Below are 18,546 nucleotides of genomic sequence, written 5' to 3'. Positions count from 1 at the left end.
GCTTGTACAAAATATGAATTATTATTAACTCAGAATAGTGCAAGCTGCACTTTCATGAGCTCTTACTTAGATCAGCTAGTAGTACATCATAAATCAATGTGTGCATTGTAGCTATGCAAATCAGCCAGAAGTCATTTAATATTAATTACCATTTATCTTAAAGCTGCTACAATTTCTCATCCGTCACTTTCGAGATAATGCCAGTGTATTGTAAGTACTATAATATGCCAGTGTGTTTCAGTCAGGCCTGCCAGGATTCCAGGTTAGTACAATTTATTGCAATAGGATAGTTCTAGTTTATTACAACATTAGAACAGGACAACATTGTTAGATAAGGTCAGACAGGGTAAGAAACTCCGTTGTTCAGATGATTAGACAGGTTGTTAAAAATACTGTTTTACCATATTATTAATGTAGACCTGAAATTAGGGCCCATGCCCAATGCGTAGCAAACTATGCATGCAGAAATGAAGCAGAGCCTGCAAGATATAGTAATTCAGGCAATTAAGTCAAGTCTGTCACTAAACTCACATGGCATACTCTTCTCACTGCAACATACAGTGTATCCAATGCACCCTTTTGATTAGTAATGTCACTATTTTTCCAGATTTCAGTAATTACATTGGTGATTACACAACTCGCTCTCATCTCAGGTCATCAAATACCAATGTTTTGTCACGCCCCTCTGGCATCTCATGCAGACACACAAGGCTCCCTTTGGTGTCTGTATAGCGAAGCACCGGGCTTTCAACTAAATCCAACATGAACCCATCTGCAGCAGTATTACACACTCAGAGCGATTGGTGTGGTCTGGTTAGGTTTAGGAAAAGGTCATTGTTTGGGGTAAAATGATTGCTTGAAATGTTGTCATGGCAATGGTAAACACCATGACAAAAAATTGTCCCGAGTCATGGTTAGAAACGTGATATTCACAGTGGGAAGCAGGAAGTGAGAAACAAACAGTGGTCTCCTGCAGCAAAGTCCACTTTTTGCCATCTAACTATCTAGCCATCCACCCAACCCAACTCCTCCTCCTCCTTATATAGACATCATCGATCTCATGGCATCTAATAATGACACGGATAGGTTTATATTGGAGTTAGACACTAAATGGTGCCCTCTGCGCAGGTATCAGATGCCAAGTGAAGTAACAAAGTGTCCGTATTTGACACCCTGGGAATGAGAATGGGATGGATTACAAGGTTATAAAAGTGATTTAATGAAATAATGGCCTAACCTATTAAAAAAAGATCTAAGTTGTAATAAACTGGGAATATCTTTAACTACACATAGGATCGAGATGTGTTACAAGTGAAAGTGTTTTGCCTCTGTTTGCAATTTTTCTCTGCTTAAGCAATTTATTTTCTAATGACTGCACGCAGTATTTTGAAAACAGCCTTTCCGATATGTTTGCTCCCCTTTGGCAAGTGTCTCAGGCATGTAACCCAGTGAAGCAGTGACAGGTGTAAACAGCGCAGCCATCAGTGCTACATGGAGCACATTTTGCAGTATCAAACATGTATGCAAATCTTTGCCTTAAGTGTTCTCAGTGATTTCCTTGAAGAGTATGAATGGCATTTTCAGACACTGCAATAAACAGCTTACAACAAGGAGCTCAATGCAAAATTCTTTCCAGCAGAAAAAAAAAAAGCCAACAATCTATCAAGAACATGTTTGTAATACTCTGTAATACTACTGTCTCTACTGTTCAACAACTGCATGAGGTAAAACTGAAATTTCATTTTGTGCCGGGGTAGGTGAATGCAGATGGCAGTGTACTTCTTATTCCACTGAACCCTCTTTTCCATTTTCCCCCTGCAGGCTGCATTAGGGACTTACGCCTCAACGGTCGCTACATGCCACTGGACAGTCAGCCACGTGATGGGGTTTCCCAGGTCAGCATGCAGGGCCTCTCCCAGGGGTGCTCATCTGACTCCTGCAAAAGGAACCAATGTAGTCCCCCTTTCACCTGTGTTGACCTGTGGAGAGTGCACGAATGCAGGTACACACACAAACCCATATGCATGGAAATGTTACTGTATACAGTCAGGCACATTCACTCTTGGCTGTTCTACATACAGACTCATCCTTTTGACACAAAGGCATAAAGACACATACATATAAGTCATCCCTGGGCTTTTGACCTTGGTTTTATTTTTGTGCACAGCTACATTCACAAACTCTAAATAATCTTACTCTCTAGACAAAATAGGGAAATTGTAGAAGAGAAAGCACCCCTGAGCCTTTATTTGTTTTAAAGCTGGTGAAATGTCTGTGCAAATTCCATGACAACCATTTTATGGCACTGCAAGCACTCAACCACATGTGCATAAAGATGCTGGCTTATCAACAGGACACTGTGCCAGTTACCATCCACTTGAGGTAGGGGACAATCAGAGAAAACACAATTGCAGCTGGCATGATAGAAAACAATAACCATGTGGAGTTTATGACGGCATGAGCATTTACCAGGTTTCATGACACGATGCTACGGACCTTTACTCCCTAGAAAAACATTATTAGAAGTGTAGCATCCAGAGTTTTTCTAGTGAGTAAAGGTCAGAATGTCTCAGCCTCTGCTTCATCAGTTTGGGCTACTTGTTTTTTAATCTGTCTTTGCTCTTCCTTCAGCTTAATGGAAGTGCAATAGTAAATGGCTGTAGTAACATTTAAAGGGGAAAACATTAAAACATTGCTGAAGAGGCTCAGAGAAATCTGACTCAGATGGATTCCTTTCCCACAATGTAAAGCTAATCGTTCGAGATAAAAGATTGATCACAAACTGATTGTAGCTAATTCTGTCTCTTAAACAACATTCTTTAATCTACCTTTTATAATGGGTTTGATTGACTGGTCAGCTGTTTTGTGTGTGAATGTTTATATGCATACTTATCCTAAAATAGTTATTTTTTACTGTGCCTCATTGTTCACTTTCTTGATTAAACTCCACAGACTGAAATAACAAAAATCTAAGGTGACTGCCAGACAGTCTCCAAGTGTCAAACTGGTTGAAGATCACTGCAAGTAATGATGATGTTCATTTTATTCTTTGAAAGTGATCTCCTGTTTGAAAAACAAATGAGCTAGTAAACTCATTTAGCCTCCTAGTCAGGGAGGAGTGTCATTTGAACTCAGATCAGCACTGTGCCTCTGCTATTAAGCCTGTCTGACAGAGGAGAAATACTGTGGAGCAGCTTCAAAGTCATTCCTACTGTGCTTCATTGCATATGACATCACAATGGCACCACTGGCCACTGCACACATCTGTCATTTTGGCAGAATTGTCAAAGTAAACTCCGAAAGCACAAAATCATTTGTTCGCATCACTTAACAACATTAAAATGGAAATGAAAAACATGGATGTGCACCAGGGAGGCTTAGTTGTAAGAAACACAGTAGGGTGCGTGTTGCCACAGGTTATGGGTGAGAGGATGAAATTTAAACTAGGAGGTCCCTTTTTAAGGCTTATCAAACGTAATGACACGGTGGGAGCAGCACTCTTTGAGGCAGGAGTGTACAACTCTGGCAACCGTAACTTTCTGCCCAGACTGAGTGTTTGTGAGGTAAACAAGATTAGCCAACACAGTTGAGCCAGAATCAACTTTTTGCCAGATGACACTGCTTTTTTGACAGCACTCTCTGCCACTGCACCCCCCTCTACACTATCACTGTTGTCTCATTTAAAATGAACAGGAGGGCTGCGTTTTTGAGGTGTTGCTATTGTCAGTCTGAACATGGCCTCAGAGAGACTTTCAAAAGTGAAAACCCCATGAGAGCCAATGCGCTCAGTAACAGCCATGTCTGCCTTTGAAAGGCAATGAATAAGGCAGGGAGCCCCACCTGCTCATTCACTAAGCTAAATGCCTAAAATGTTGAAGGTGAAAATAAATGATTTTCCCAGCCCTCTGATACTGATGGGATTCAGACCCGTGCTTGATCAACATTTCACATGCACCTCTGTATGACTTTCTGTATGCAGGTTAGCTTGTTTGTTAGTGCGTAATGGGAAATGTGCAGTGAAAAGCTGCAGCAAACTAACAACCCTCTCCTCTGGCACAGACCGAATCAAACGGCAAGTGCTCTTAGCCACATACACTAATCTCGGCAATTTTTCTGCCACTGGAAACATCAGCCTCCATTCAGTCTCTACCTAGCTTTCAATCTTGCCTTTCCCTTTTTTTCCCCAATCCTCTCATCCACTCACCCACATCATCCATCCACCAGGCGATTTTTTTTTTTTTTTTTTTTTTAAATGGCTCTCATTCTCGCACTCTGCCCCTCCATTTCTTGGTTTGTATGGCTCTTATTTTGCTCACTCTTGCTATTGCCACACACACACATAAATACACACATACACACTCACAATCTCTGACTCCATTTGCTTGTTCGCCTTGTTTTCTTTTCACCACTTGACCTGAGCCTTTGAAGATGATTAGAGAGTACTAAGTGTTGGGAGTGAGTCCTTCATCCTAAATGTTTGATACCTTTTACTCTCACAGGGGGATCAAGTAAATGTGCAGAAGTCAAATAGTACTGTACTGTAGTGTCGACATTCTCTTCAGGGCTCAAATAAACACATACACTGGTTTCTCATTGTTATATTTGAGTTTCTTTTTTAAAACATTAATGTGTATCTATGAAATGATCATTTGCTTAAGCCCTGCCCCAAACAGCGATTGTCCAATCATAGATTAGTAACCCTAATTAGCTACGACAGGTCTGTCAAGCTTTGTATTTCTCCAAATGCTGAAGCTGTCTGCATGGTGCTGTAATAATAGCCATACTCTGCATTTAAAGAGTTTGAAGGGTGGTGTCTTTTTTCCTACTCTTTCCAAAACTAAAAAAACAAAAGTATATGGAATGGATTAAACAGTGTGTTGATTTGCTCAAACAAGAACCCCTAACATTGGAGGTTGCAGCATGGCTGGCTAATTAACTTACTACTTTCACGGTGCAAGCTTCATTAGACTTCATAAGGCCTAGGGCTGTCACACTACCTAGAGAAGTAACCTACATTACTTTCAAGGCCAAAAAACACATCATTAGCTAACTAAACTATTCTGTGGATTACAGGTTATACAAATCCCTGTTCAGGACAGACACATTCAGTGTGAGGCGGAATTTCAAGTAACGGTAGCAACTTTGGTCACTTTTTATTTGGTTTGGGGATGTTTACATTCCAAGCCAGCCAAACTTGTCAGCCCCAACAGTGTTACATTTTCTAAACTCATCAGTTAGTCCTTAATCCTCAAAGTCCTTTTCTCCTTAAACTCTAAAACTTCTAACTTCAATGAGTTAGGGTAGCTAAAGCTAACTGCTGATAAAATTTTTAAGTGAGATTTGTCATTTCAGCTGACAAAGTTGATTGTTGAATGAGAAGCATATTTTTGTTTTCTTCTATGTTAAATTGAAGACCCATGGTAAAAAAAAAATATATATATATATATATATATGAATTTTGAGTGTAAAATTGACCACTTGTCATTGCAAACTGTAACTAAGGGGGGCGGGGCTTAGTGAAGGGTCAAAATGCATAGAAGTAATAAGATGAAAAAACAAATATATACAAAATAAAAAAAAATTTGAATATAAGTTTACAAAAGCACAATTTACAGTGCTTTTTTTTATCATTATTTTGAGGGACGTTTTGTGTTTTCTTGTCATTTTTCCCTTCACTGTCTATATTCTGAGGTTTGTCAAAAGCAAAAATGATCAGGTGTCAGAAGCTTCCACAACAACACACCGTTAACTAATTACTGAGTGAGTGTGCTCATCTAGGTAATGATAACATACTTGCCACAGCAATGATTCCAGTCATGGCTAAAGACAGGCAATGATCAGAGAAAAGAGAAGCACTGTTGTCTTGTTGACTGACAGGCATGTATTCAACACCTACACAGACTCCAACCTGGCATAATGAATACTGAACGCTGAACTTTTGTTGTGGCATAATTATCTTACCTATGGTTAATTACCTTTTACAATGTTGTGTTTCAGCTGGCATTTACAGCTGCAATAAGAAGAGTAATTTATATCTATGAAGAGTGATTTCACAGATGCTACTGACTTTGGTTGCCTTTGAGAAGTCATTTCACTTTATATTGGACCTTATGGCAAAAATAAAATCCCATTTAGTTTCAGTTCTACACTGAAATAGCCAGAAGAGTCCTGTCTGAGGCTCTCACAGGAATGAATGTACTGTACATTGTGTTGAAATGCTGCTGTAAAAGCAATGAGCAAAACCCTAAAATCAGTTCTGCAGCTGATAGAGAGCAGAGAAAAAAGTCAAATGGCAGACAATTTTACAGCATGTTCCATTCTTGTTTGCACTAAAATCTCCTAACACCTGCATTCTGTACACGATGGAGACGAGAGAGAAGCTTTTGGCACCGAGGAGATTATCAGTGTATAATACATGACATTTTCCAGCATATATTTTGGCTTAGAGTTAAGTTTGTATGATGACCACCGTTGCTGCAAGGTGTGTCATTTTGTGAAATTGAAACATAAATATCTCTCTTATACCAGTTCTAGTACCTAAAGCTTAGTCAGACTCCTAAACGTTGCATTGCTGACCATGAAATACAAATAAATGGTTGCATTTGTACGAACCACTTACAGTAAAGCATCCGTAAAAACATATACTTTTAGTAAACAATAGCAAAGATATGTTCTTGTGGAATCTACTCAACATAACATTTATTTACTTACTTTGAACACTGCTAGCATTTTTAAAATTACAGTGTTACAGCATTTTGAACATTTTTAGCTTCCATGATGAGATGTATTTCTGATTGAAACAAAATATGTAGGTGCAGAGTAGTTACGAGAGGGATTCAGTTCAATCCATCTTATTTCATTGGATCACTTAAAAGTGGATATGTCTTAGCAGATATGGAGTGATGCAGAGCTGCAGAGGACTGTTGACTGTTGTCCTTCCTCACCAGCGTTGTTAAGTTTTTACCAGCTGAAAAAACACACACAGGTACAGGGTTTGCTAGTTATGCAAAGTCACACTTGATTTGTTATAAATTACAATAAATGTATGTACTGTATATGGCACCAAGTGCTCGATGAGTCATTAAATATAGGTCAGTGTGATACAGTAAAAGAACAAAGAGGGATTTTGATCAAAGAAATACTTAAGATTATTTTACTAATATACTTAAGATTATTTTTGGACATATTTAGCTTTTACCAAGAGATAACTGAACAATAAATACAAGGCCACAGGGTTAGAACTATAAATGTATTTTCTATTTCAGTGTCTTTAAATTGGGTCACACTTTGTTAATAACTCCTTAAAGTTGCACTAATTAATATGTTCAGTCATGCTAGTGGCATAACTTTAGGAATGGCAATGTCTGTCGCTCAGCCCACTGCTGTGGTCCACACTGAAATGTTTCAACAATTATTAGATAGATTGCCATGAAATTTGGAACAGACATTCATGGTCCCCAAAGGATAAATTCTGACTGACTTTTTCTTTAGTGACACCAGAAGGTTGGAGTTTTTGTTTTTTATTGAAATATCTCAACAAATAATGGATTGATTGCAGTGAAATCCTTGCAAACCTTGCAGACATTCCCATCAGCCTCAGCTGTAGGCCTACTTTGTGTTTATTACTAATTAACAAATGCTAATGCACTAAACTAAGTTGGATTATGTGGTAAACATACAGGTAAAACATCAACATGTTAGCATTATCTTATCATTATACAGTTGATGTGAGCATTTGAAAGCAGACCTGTGCCTAAGTACAGCCTCACAAAGCACAAACATGTTTGTGAACTCTCAGTCTTGTTATATTATTGAGTAAAATGGCCACAATATAAATATCATTTCCAGTAGCAGCTGTTCAGTGAAAAAGCTCTGATAAACCAAGTGTTCACTACTTACCCAACACCAAACGCCAGACAGACAAAGTTAGTGACCTATGATGAATATAGTGGAGCTGCTAAACCCCCAGATATTTTTCTTAGGAGTTGGTGGAGACCAAAATGGAGCTAAAAGGAGAGGGAATATTGTGGGACGGACAGAAACATGATTTCCAATGAATGCTATTGTTGCTCCATATCTTGTGTAATCAGACAACTGTTTGCTAAGAGGCTGCTATAACAAAATTATAAGGTGATACAATGTCAATTTTCTTTTCACAGCTTGTTCCTCTGCCTCCAAGTGGCCAAACAAATCAAGTGCTGTAGCTTTAAAAGATCACTTTACAGTAGATTATTTTGAATATATTTTGTTTTTGTAGCTTGCATTTTTTTTTTACATCGAGGTCTTCTACTGTTTTGCTAGACATTATCTTTTATGGCACATTACCGCCTATTGTTCCCTCTGCAGTTGGCAGAATATTGTATCACATCACCACATTTTTTGTGCATCTTTGTCCACATGCTGGAAGACAAGGAGATAAGCTGTGAACAATTAGGTGCTACACTTATCAAAACACTGCTCTACAGCACCTCTAGTGGTCAAAGACTATACTGACTCCCTAAATTAAACACCCAATTTGACTGTTATCAGCTTATTGAATTGGTGTTATCCTCACACATCTGTCCCAAATATATGGGCTAGTAGGAGCTGACTAAAACTACTAGTAAGTTCAGGAGGCTATTATCACCCATTCATTTCAATGAGCCAATGTGGGCGGAGCCCAGTAGGCTTGTGGCACTGCGCTGCATTGCCTGATTTGCTCTGAATATGGTCTAACCCTTTAGTGTCTCGCTTGAAACAGTTATGAGATAAATTAAAACACCATTTCAAATTTAGTGTTGCCGGTTCGTAGTAGAGTTGAGTCAATATTTATAAGCATGAGCAAACCTCCAGAGACCAGAGGCAAGACTCCTCTCTGATGTCATCAAAATGTACAGCCTGGAGCTGCTCCATAGACATTGAATGGGACACTGGATTAATGGGCTCATAAAATGTTTGTTTGAGCTGTTAAACCCAAATGAGCTTTTAATTATAGTGGTGCTTTCTGAAGTGAGGCAGAAAATGTGCCCCTGTCTGCATAAACACATCCTAGTTACTGTCACTGCCACAGTCAGCATTTTCATCTCCTCCAGTTAATTCTCTATTGAGGTATACATCTGTGGAAGAACACTGAGAATGAGTAATACATTTTTTTAGCAGTGAGAAATGGTAATAAACATTTGAGAAGACATTGTTTTATTGTATACATTCATGTTTAGTTTTAGCTTCTTGTAGTGTTGTAACTGTTTTAAACAGCCAGTTCCTCTGCTTTCATTTACATGCTGTTTTTCCTTGATGTATCAAGTGTCTGCCTCTGTAATGAATTACTTCCTTCAAATGAATTCATCTAATCAAATCTGGTCTCATGTACATCTAAGTGATCTTATCTACATGTAATTTATGATTCTTTTCTTCTCCTTTTTTCATCCCCTTTCTTGTTCTTCCTCTTCTTTAAAATCCACCCTCTTGTCTTCACCTTTTTCCCTTCCCCTCCCTGTCATCCCTGCTCACCTTTTCTGTGTAGATGTCCACCTGGCCACATGATCCGTGTGAACGGGACCAAGAAGTCCTGTGTGTACACGCTGTGTGCCACGCGGCCTTGTCACCGAGGAACCTGCGTGGCCCAGTCACCCTCCAAATTCACCTGCCACTGCCCAGAGGGTTACAGGGGACACCACTGTGAGACGACTCTGGCCATCTACAGGGAGGACGTGGGCCTGAGCTTCAGCTCCCTCTTCGCTATCTGTATCTGCTTCATGGCCTTACTAGGTAGATATTGCAATCACAGCCTGTCATACATACAGTAATGGAGGGAAACTGAGAAGGGCAAGCACAGCAGGAGCGCTGCTCTTATTTTTGTGTGTGTGTTTTGAATTTGTAATAGAATCCTGCCTTTCCCTATGAGACAAAAATACTAAACAAGCCCAGGGAAAGAGTAATCCAACCAGTGGAGTCATTAGGGCCAATTATTCAGAGACTCAGCCCCAATTATTCCGAGCCATGCCCCAAATATTTTTGCTCTTCAAAAATTGGCATTGCAATGTAGCAGAGCAGAACTTAACTTGAAGCATCAGAAGGAGAGGTAGTGATAAAGCAATGCACATGACAAGATGCATACAGGCAGAGCATACTTTCAGACAGCGAGCAGACTGGTCGCTGCTGCTGCCTCCAGTGTTTCAGATTGGTCCATAAACATTACAGAGAGTGCAAAAACCACGGTTTGCATGGCTTTAGCTGGCAGAGGCATGTACACACACAGAGCTCTCCAAAATCACAGATTGCTTTTTATGTATGTTGAGTTTTGCTTCTTTAACTCTTCTCAGGGCTACAATTTCCCAACTGTTACATAGGATATCTGTCAAAATACAACTATTAATGGGATTAAGGCAGAGTCTGAAACGGGTTAGATTAATGCCTGTGAGTTTTACTAATAATGTTGTTCACATGCCACTGAATGTAATCCAGGGTTTTGCAGAAACATCAGTACTGATGTTCTGTTTGTTGCCAACAACTGTGAAGGATTCGTTCCTTTAAGTTTATTTAATACCTGTAGTCATCACACAGCAGAGGGAACAATATGTGCGCATTAATTATTTAAATCTGACAATACATGTAAACCCACGAAAAGTAATTACATCATTATTTATCCAGCTGAAAAACATTCTATAAAAGGGAAGGCCCTGGGTGATCTTGGCTTTGTCCCAGATCTTTTCAAATCCTAGAAACGCCTCTGAACATAACCAGGATCAGAATATACTCTTTAAAGAACTTTAAAGGAAAAACCTGGTATTTGTTCACCCGGTTGTTATTTGCATTACTGTGTGCATCATGACTATTTTTATAATAAAACTTTGGTTAACTCCTCCATTGTAGCAATTCTGTACATGTGGACTCACAAGAATGACAAAGATCAGAGCAAGGAGCCTCCTACCCCTTTTTCCTTTTCTGACCAAAATGTTATTCCTTTTATTGCATCCTTTAAACATACACACTACGCAGGTGCAGAAAAATGATGTAATATAGCCTTATATTAACACACTGTACAGCATGTTTCCATTGTTTCAATCTGATTCCAATCATGACAACATATCAAAATCACAAACCCACCCCCCACCCTATAACCTTAAAAACTATCTAGGAGATCACAGTGGAAAGTGAATGACAAAATAAATAGATATATAAATGAAAACAATAAAAAACATTGTTAAATATTTAAACAAGGTACCAAAACGGGCAGCTGTAGCTCAGGAGGTAGAGCAAGTCGTCATTTAATCACAGGGTTAGTGGTTCAATCCCCATGCTCCCCCTGTGGTGTGAATGTTTTTGTGTGTGAATGGGTGAATGAGAGGCAAAAAAAACAACAACCTGTAAAACAGTTTGGACAAAAGTACTATATAAATGCAGCCAGTTACCATAAATAATCAATAATAAAGTAAGCCTGCAATTAAACAGGAATCGCATCTAACTATAGTCTTCAAGTCCAACCTGAGCTTTGCAGATCAAGTCAGCCAGCAAGTTTACTCAGAAGTGGATCCACTGTGCTCTAGTTATACAGGTTGAAAAATACTAGAATTTCCATTTACAGAGCAGGATAACCACAAAAATGGCAAACATGTGAAAGTACAGCACAGATCTGAAATATAAGACCTAGCTCAACCTAGCCTAGTTCATTCAAAGCTCTCCCTATCTCTCTCTCTGTCTCTCTCTCTCTCTCTATCTCTCTCTCTCTCTCACACACACACACACACACACACACACACACACACATAGTATGATGATGATAGTGTAGCAGATGTTTCTAATGATGTAATAGATGTTTCTTTGATAATTAGTACCTCATTTTATCCCTGGAGGCTTGTTGTACAAGGATACAAGACCCAAGGGACAGCATTATCACACTCATAACAGCAACCTGACAACATACACCACTTTGAATTAGATGTAATATTCACTGTATGAGGCTCCCTTTAGCTTACTGCCTAATCCCATGCCTCTCTCTACACCTCCCCCTACAGACACATCATTTTTTTGTGCACATTGTAATTCAGAAATATAAACAGTGAGCTGGGGTTAAACATGGCTTTTTTAGGGGTGCTATAATGCATTGAGAATTGTATCTTTAATAACAGGGCCATTCATATGTCCACAGCCCAAATGTAGAACATCATCTCACTCACATGTAAACACTTATTGGATAATCACAAAAAATGATGCAATATTACAAAGTGGATATGTCAGATCACCCAGGATTGCAGTAGGAAATTTACTCTCAGTCATTTATATTTGGACTGGGGTTAAATGGGTAACTACGATTAAATAGATTCCACAATTAAGCTTATCAAGTTAGATTGAAGAAGCAACTTTTGAATCTGTATACATTGAAAAGCATAACTTTTATATTCATATTCATGTCATAAATTTATAAATTATCTACACCACATGGCATCACATGACATATAAATAACAAGGGCTGGCAATTGACATTCATGTTCCAAACAGAAACAAATAATTGCTGCAAACCACATACTGTATGTGGTATGGGAAAAACATCAAAAGTATATATGGAATATATTAAATAGCTTTGCCAATGATGGCTGTTTGTTTGGAAGACTATAACAGCCTACTTAAAGCAGACTGTTGACTCTCATTTGCATGCCATTTTGATCATTGAACTGTACTTTATAGCTTAAAGCTATAATATGTAACTTCTGCATTAAAATTTCTAAAAACAACTAGACCTATGTTATATATTTTGTTGAGTTGTGTACTTAGATTATCCCAAATGTTTCAAACCCAGAGAAATCAGTCATTTTAATCAAAGTTACAGTCTGTTTCATTTGGTCGCCTGTCAATGGCGTCATACCCCCTCTACCAAAGAGTATAGGTGAACAAGATAATGGTATTGGGTCCGCCAGAACACTACTACAGTCAGGTTTTCTTCGCCGAAAGGTCAGAAAGTCTCAGGAGGAATTGTAGGTTAGCATAATAGCGACCAAACTTTGCCTGTGGTACAGTACACAATATTTTTTATCCAAGGATTGCAAAGTCATGACCTGCCCTACTCTGCCTCTGATTGGCTTATCTTACCAGTGTCACTCCTCATGTCTAAACCTAACCATCCCAACCAACGAAGGCAACGAGTATTAGAGGCAGAGTAGGGCGGGTCATGACTTCACCATCCTAGGAAAAAAAAATCGGCATACAGTACTGCATATGCACTTCCTCTGGCCTGTGGGTGGATGGACTGCAACACTCTTGTCTGGTTGTGTATTCTTAAAATCCTCATTTTTCTGTCTGCCTGCTCGCCTGTCTTTTTTTGCTTGTTGAATATTCATCTGTCTGTACCTTTAGCTGTGTTCCTATTCCTAAAGGATCCTCAGCTGAGAAAGCGCCTCAGGCACAGTCGTACACAGAGAATGAGTTGTCAGTACAATGACATGTTCCCCTTGTTTAATTGAGGACAATACAATGGAACAGTAAAAGAGCAGTATGAGACAGAGCAGAGTGCAAGAGAAGAAAACAGATCAGAGAAGTACCGAATGAAAAAGGGCACCACACAATACCAAGAAAACAAGAGAGAGTCGAAAAGATTACAAAGCAAGAGAAGGGAAAGCAGGAGATACATAGGTAGTACTGAGAAGGATGGTGCCATTGTCACACTGCTGCTGGCCATGTCTGCTTGTCTCATTGGTGATTCAGAGGGCACCTCCTTCCCACTCTGAGACCAAACAGACACAGTTCAAATGATCATTTCTCCTTCTCTTCTTCTCATCCCCATTCTACAATGTCTCACTTCAAACTTGGCTTTGGGCTCATATTAAATGCGACATCCGACCTTGATCCTGCTGAAGCTCAGTTCTGTTTTAAGTGTTAATTACTTGATTTGTAGGCATATAAGGTGCTGTTTACCCAAACCTGCAGAAATTGAGATCAATGCTCCAGGGGCTTTGGTAGTAATTTCAATCGGTAGAGCATTCCGCGCTCGATCGGTCAAGCGTTCCTCACTCTGAAATTTAAGTAGCAGCAAGAGAGACTTTTTTTAAATGCCTTCATCCCATATTGCTTGTGCAGACTCTAAATGTTTGAATAGCAAGAACAAAAGGAGGGCAGCAACTGTTTGGTGTAGTGCTGAAGAAGGATGGGCTGTTCTTTTGAGATTGTTATGATCGGCAAAGATTAAAGACAAAATCCACACTAAAACAGAATGCACATTAGTTCATTCCCTTTGATCTCATTGGCCAGTATGGTATACAATACTGGCCTTATTTGCCAGCATTGTAGGGTCAACTTTAAAAAGTGAGGATGCAGTAAGATTTTATATGGCAAAATGAATTATTAATTTATTATTAGTTATCATGTAACTGAAGCAAGTCTAAATTCTTCTTTTTTAAATTTATTTTTTATTTTGCCAAATATTTTGCTAAAATGTCTCAACAGCTATTGGATGGATTGACATGAAATTTTGTACAGCAATTCATGATCTCCAGATGATGATTTCTGCTCTGTTTGACGATCCCCTGACTTTTTATCTAGCACTGCCATGAGGTTCACATATTTGTTTTTTAGCGAAATGTCTCGACAGGGTTTGGATGGAATTTGGTACAGACATACATGGTGCCCAATGAATGAATCCTTATAATTTTGCTGATCTCCTGATTTTTCATCCTGTGCCATAACCAGGACAAAGTTTTCTCTTTTCTAGTGAAAATAACATCTGGATTGCCATGAAATATAGGACAGACATTCATAGTTCCTAGAGGATGTACCTTCTAGGAAAGTCTTGGAGATGCTCTGTTACTTTTGGATTGGACTGGGAGACTGGCAGAGCAGACCTTGTAACAGTCCCCAGGGTGCTCCACTGGGGTTGTGAGTTCACAGCAAAGTTTCTAGTTGAGAAATGTCAACATGACTACACACCAAGTCAAAGTCCAATCGGGTATCTCTTGGCAATATTAATGATTAATAACCTGGCCCTCTGAATTAACATGTAGCTTGAATATTGATTGGGTACTCAACGATGTGAATTCATTTATTCTGTTTGCTTATTTTGACTCCAGTATATTTGTAGCAGTGTATAAATATCATCCTCTCTTCACATCCACCTCCTTGCCCTCCTTTTGTGTTTCTATTGTTTTGTCTTTCTTGCAACATTGTTTTTCTGTATTTTTAACCCAATCTATTAGTTTGACACTGACATATTTGTACATTCTCTCTTAATCTGTTAATGGTTATTTTCTTTGCAGAAAACACTAGAAATTAATGCATCTACTTTATAACATTGAAAGTTTTTTTTTTTTTTTTTTGCAATGCAAACCCCTTCTATTTTATTCTTTTCCCATGAAATATAAAGTTCTGGCTCTCACCAGTAGCCCACTGGTTAAGAATCGAACTGCAGACATTAACCACACACCCGCAGCTTGATTCTGGGAGCAGACCTTTGTCGCATGTCAAAGAGAATCATTACGTGAATTGTCAGTTCTTGCATTAAAAGGTTTTTGTTCGGTGGTCATCTCTGAAGACTAGGTTGTTTAATTTTTGTGCAAGCGTTGCTGTTAAAAAAGATTTGGTCACTCACAAATGAATCACCATAGAAATGGCAGCCCAAACACACTGCAGATAATCCTCAGTCATGCAGCAGACATGCTCTCGGTTCAGTTGAGAAAGAACTAGAGTAAACCCTACCTTTTCATGAGTGAAGAGGACTAGAAGTAAAGTGAAGTGAAAGTAAAGTTTGCCTGGAAACAAAGAAATACAAATGAAAACCTTTGGCATAATTTGTAAAATGGTCAGCAGTACATGTGGTTAATTTATTATGATCTACTGTATAACATGCAGAGTCACCAGTATGGTAGCTCTGTGTGGCTTTAAGCAGTCATACAGATTTAGAGCACTGAGATTAAAGAAGGATATCAGATTAGGGACACAGATGTTTGTCAATGAGTCACATACTGAATATATCCTTTCAATCTCCTCTGGCAGATGAGCTCAGCAGTCAGTGCAGTGATTGCTGCATCGATTCTATCACACTAAACAGCTAAGCCCTTCAAGGTGAAGATGTTTCCAAGGTTATCTTTGTGTATTGGTAAGAGTTTGGTGGAAGATAGAACAAACGGGATAGCAGTTAGGACTTGTTAAGGTCATGAATGACTTATTACTATTAGTTAATGTTCATCATCAATCCATTCTCCTTCTCCTGAATCTAAACACAGCCTTCGATACCATTGACCATGATATACTTTTGGACCAGCTTGAAACCTGGGTGGATATCAGTGGCACAGCAGTGCAATGGTTCAAGCCCTACCTTAAAGACAGGTGTTTCTATGTTATTATTGCTGAGGTCAGCTGCAACAGGTATGCACTGTGGGGTGCCTCAAGGCTCGGTACTCAGTCCAGCCCTCTTTTCAATCTACGTGCTTCCTTTGGGACACCTTACACATATCACATCAGTTTCCATTTTTACGCAGACAATATCCAGATATAGCTAAGCTGTGATCATGCAAACAAAAATCTGAGTATTGACAACCTTCAAAACTGCCCTCAAGACATGCATAAGTGGATGTCACAAAATGTCCTGCACAAAACAGAAATTTTGATCATAGTACTGTTACTGATACAGGTCAAAATTGTGCAAATATGCAAATCTTCAACAGTCTTGGTTCTCTGTCCCATTCAGCATTGCAGGAATCTTGGTGTAATTTTTGACAGTTTCTGTCTGCCAAAAATCTGGAAACTGTTATTTACACCTCCATTACCAGTCGATTGGAATACTGTAACTCCCTTCTCTCTCATGTTGATAAAAAAAAAGGTCCCTCCTGTTAACAGCTCATGCAAAACTGAGCTGCTAGGATTTTAACCATTGCAAATAAATATGATCACATTTAACCGATCCTGGCTTCCCTACACTGGCTACTAGGGGTGGATGAAAATATTGATTCATTTAAGAATCTCCACTCTTATCTCCTATCATTCTAAATCAATTCACAAATGTCAAAAATCAATTTTCTAAATGTTAATTAATAATGTGATGTTGACAGAACAAAAAAGGGGGAACTCAACTGAGAGGGCAGTGCAGATGGCCGCCCACCAAGAGCCGGGTTCTGCTTGAGGTCTCTACCCATTAAAGGGGAGTTTTTCCTTACCGCTGTCGTCAAGTGCTTGCTCATGGGGGAATTGTTGGGTCTCTGTAAAGTCTAGTCTAGACCTGCTCTATGTGAAAAGTGCCCTGAGACTGACTTTTGTTGTGATTTGGCGCTATATAAATAAATATTAATTGATTGATTGATTGAGTGCAGCACCCAGACAGTCTAGAGCACACACATACTACAGTTATCTTGTAGTTCATCTTCAAAAAAAGGCAGCGGTTGCAAGCATTTTTTGATTTAATGACCAAATAATTACCTTTGCGAGACGAACGTGAAGTATATTGTGAACTTTCTATTCAGTCACTCAGAGACTAATTGTAGCAGAGCAGAGCAGTGAACTCCAGCAGTAACAAACAAGACCAGCTGACCAACAAACACTGCAGCATTAAACAGCTTAAACCAACTCTGAGGTGAAGAAAATAATTCAGAAACTGTGCGCCTGCTCAGCGTGTTGGACAACTATGGCTTTCCCAGCAGAGAGGCTGCTCTCCACTGCTGGACATATGGCGTTTATAACAACACAGTGGAGCACTTCACCTCCCCCTCATTTTGGTTTTCTCATACAGGCAGGAGGCTATAAGATGCTTTCAAATTAATTAGTTCATTAATTAATGCTGTTAACTTTTTAAAATAAAAATGCTGCAAACCATTTGTCTTAATTGCCAGTTATGTTTCATATTGTATTTCAGTGGAATAAGGACACCAGTGAATGGTGCAAGAGATTGAAAATAGTGCCCCCTTTTCTATTCATTCAATCAAGAATCGGTTTTGAATTGAGAATCGATTCTGAATTGTATCAGACACCAAGAATCAAAATCAAATCAAACTGTGAGATTTCCAAGGATTCATACCCCTACTAGCTATCTGTGGTTTACGTCCGTCTGATGAAAGACGCTTTCAGATGGAGTGAGCAAACCAGTCACAAGACTTGACGTGTGGGTGACATACTGCAAGTTGGGTGGTGCTTGGTTTTTGCTTGTCTGTTTTCAACATGGCAGCCACATCACAAACTTTCTCATATTACGGCTAACAGTACACTAAAATATGTTTCTGGAAACATTTTAGGTGAGAAATAGGCAGTGCAGTCACATAATCTTGATTCATACTTGATCAGAACTGCCTAGTTTGAAAGTTTGATCTGAGTTTTGTTAGTTTCGCTCTCTTCTGTTGAGTTTTATTGTGGTTGGCATCCATAAGTGTTGCATTACCGCCATCTGCTGGACTGTCCCTTGCCCCATCTATTCCAGCATTGCCATGGCATGTGTGAAAAGGCGCAAGGCAGAAATATTCCTGAACGTGACTGCATGTGTGAAAAGTGAAAATCATTAGCGTGCCTGAAAGGTTAACCCAGTAATTAACTAAGAACTATGTGTGAAAGAGGCTTAATAGTTTTTCAGACACTCAAAACCACAAATTTCAACCTCAT

The 18,546-nt window shown here is 39.1% G+C and overlaps 1 protein-coding gene across 1 annotated transcript in view; it reads left to right on the top strand.

The window, feature by feature from the left end:
* si:ch211-186j3.6 (neural-cadherin) overlaps positions 1–18,546 on the top strand; it is a 260,357-nt gene that overhangs the window by 226,830 nt on the left and 14,981 nt on the right. The window contains exons 34-35 of the mRNA XM_044357504.1: positions 1,822–2,002; positions 9,503–9,747. Coding sequence (XP_044213439.1) covers positions 1,822–2,002; positions 9,503–9,747 — 426 coding nt within the window. The remainder of the gene's footprint in view (positions 1–1,821; positions 2,003–9,502; positions 9,748–18,546) is intronic.

This window comes from Thunnus albacares, chromosome 1 (assembly GCF_914725855.1).
Source record: "Thunnus albacares chromosome 1, fThuAlb1.1, whole genome shotgun sequence".
NCBI classification, from domain to species: domain Eukaryota; kingdom Metazoa; phylum Chordata; class Actinopteri; order Scombriformes; family Scombridae; genus Thunnus; species Thunnus albacares.
The sequence above is the reverse complement of the archived record's forward strand: the minus strand, read 5'-3'. Positions and strand labels throughout refer to the sequence as shown.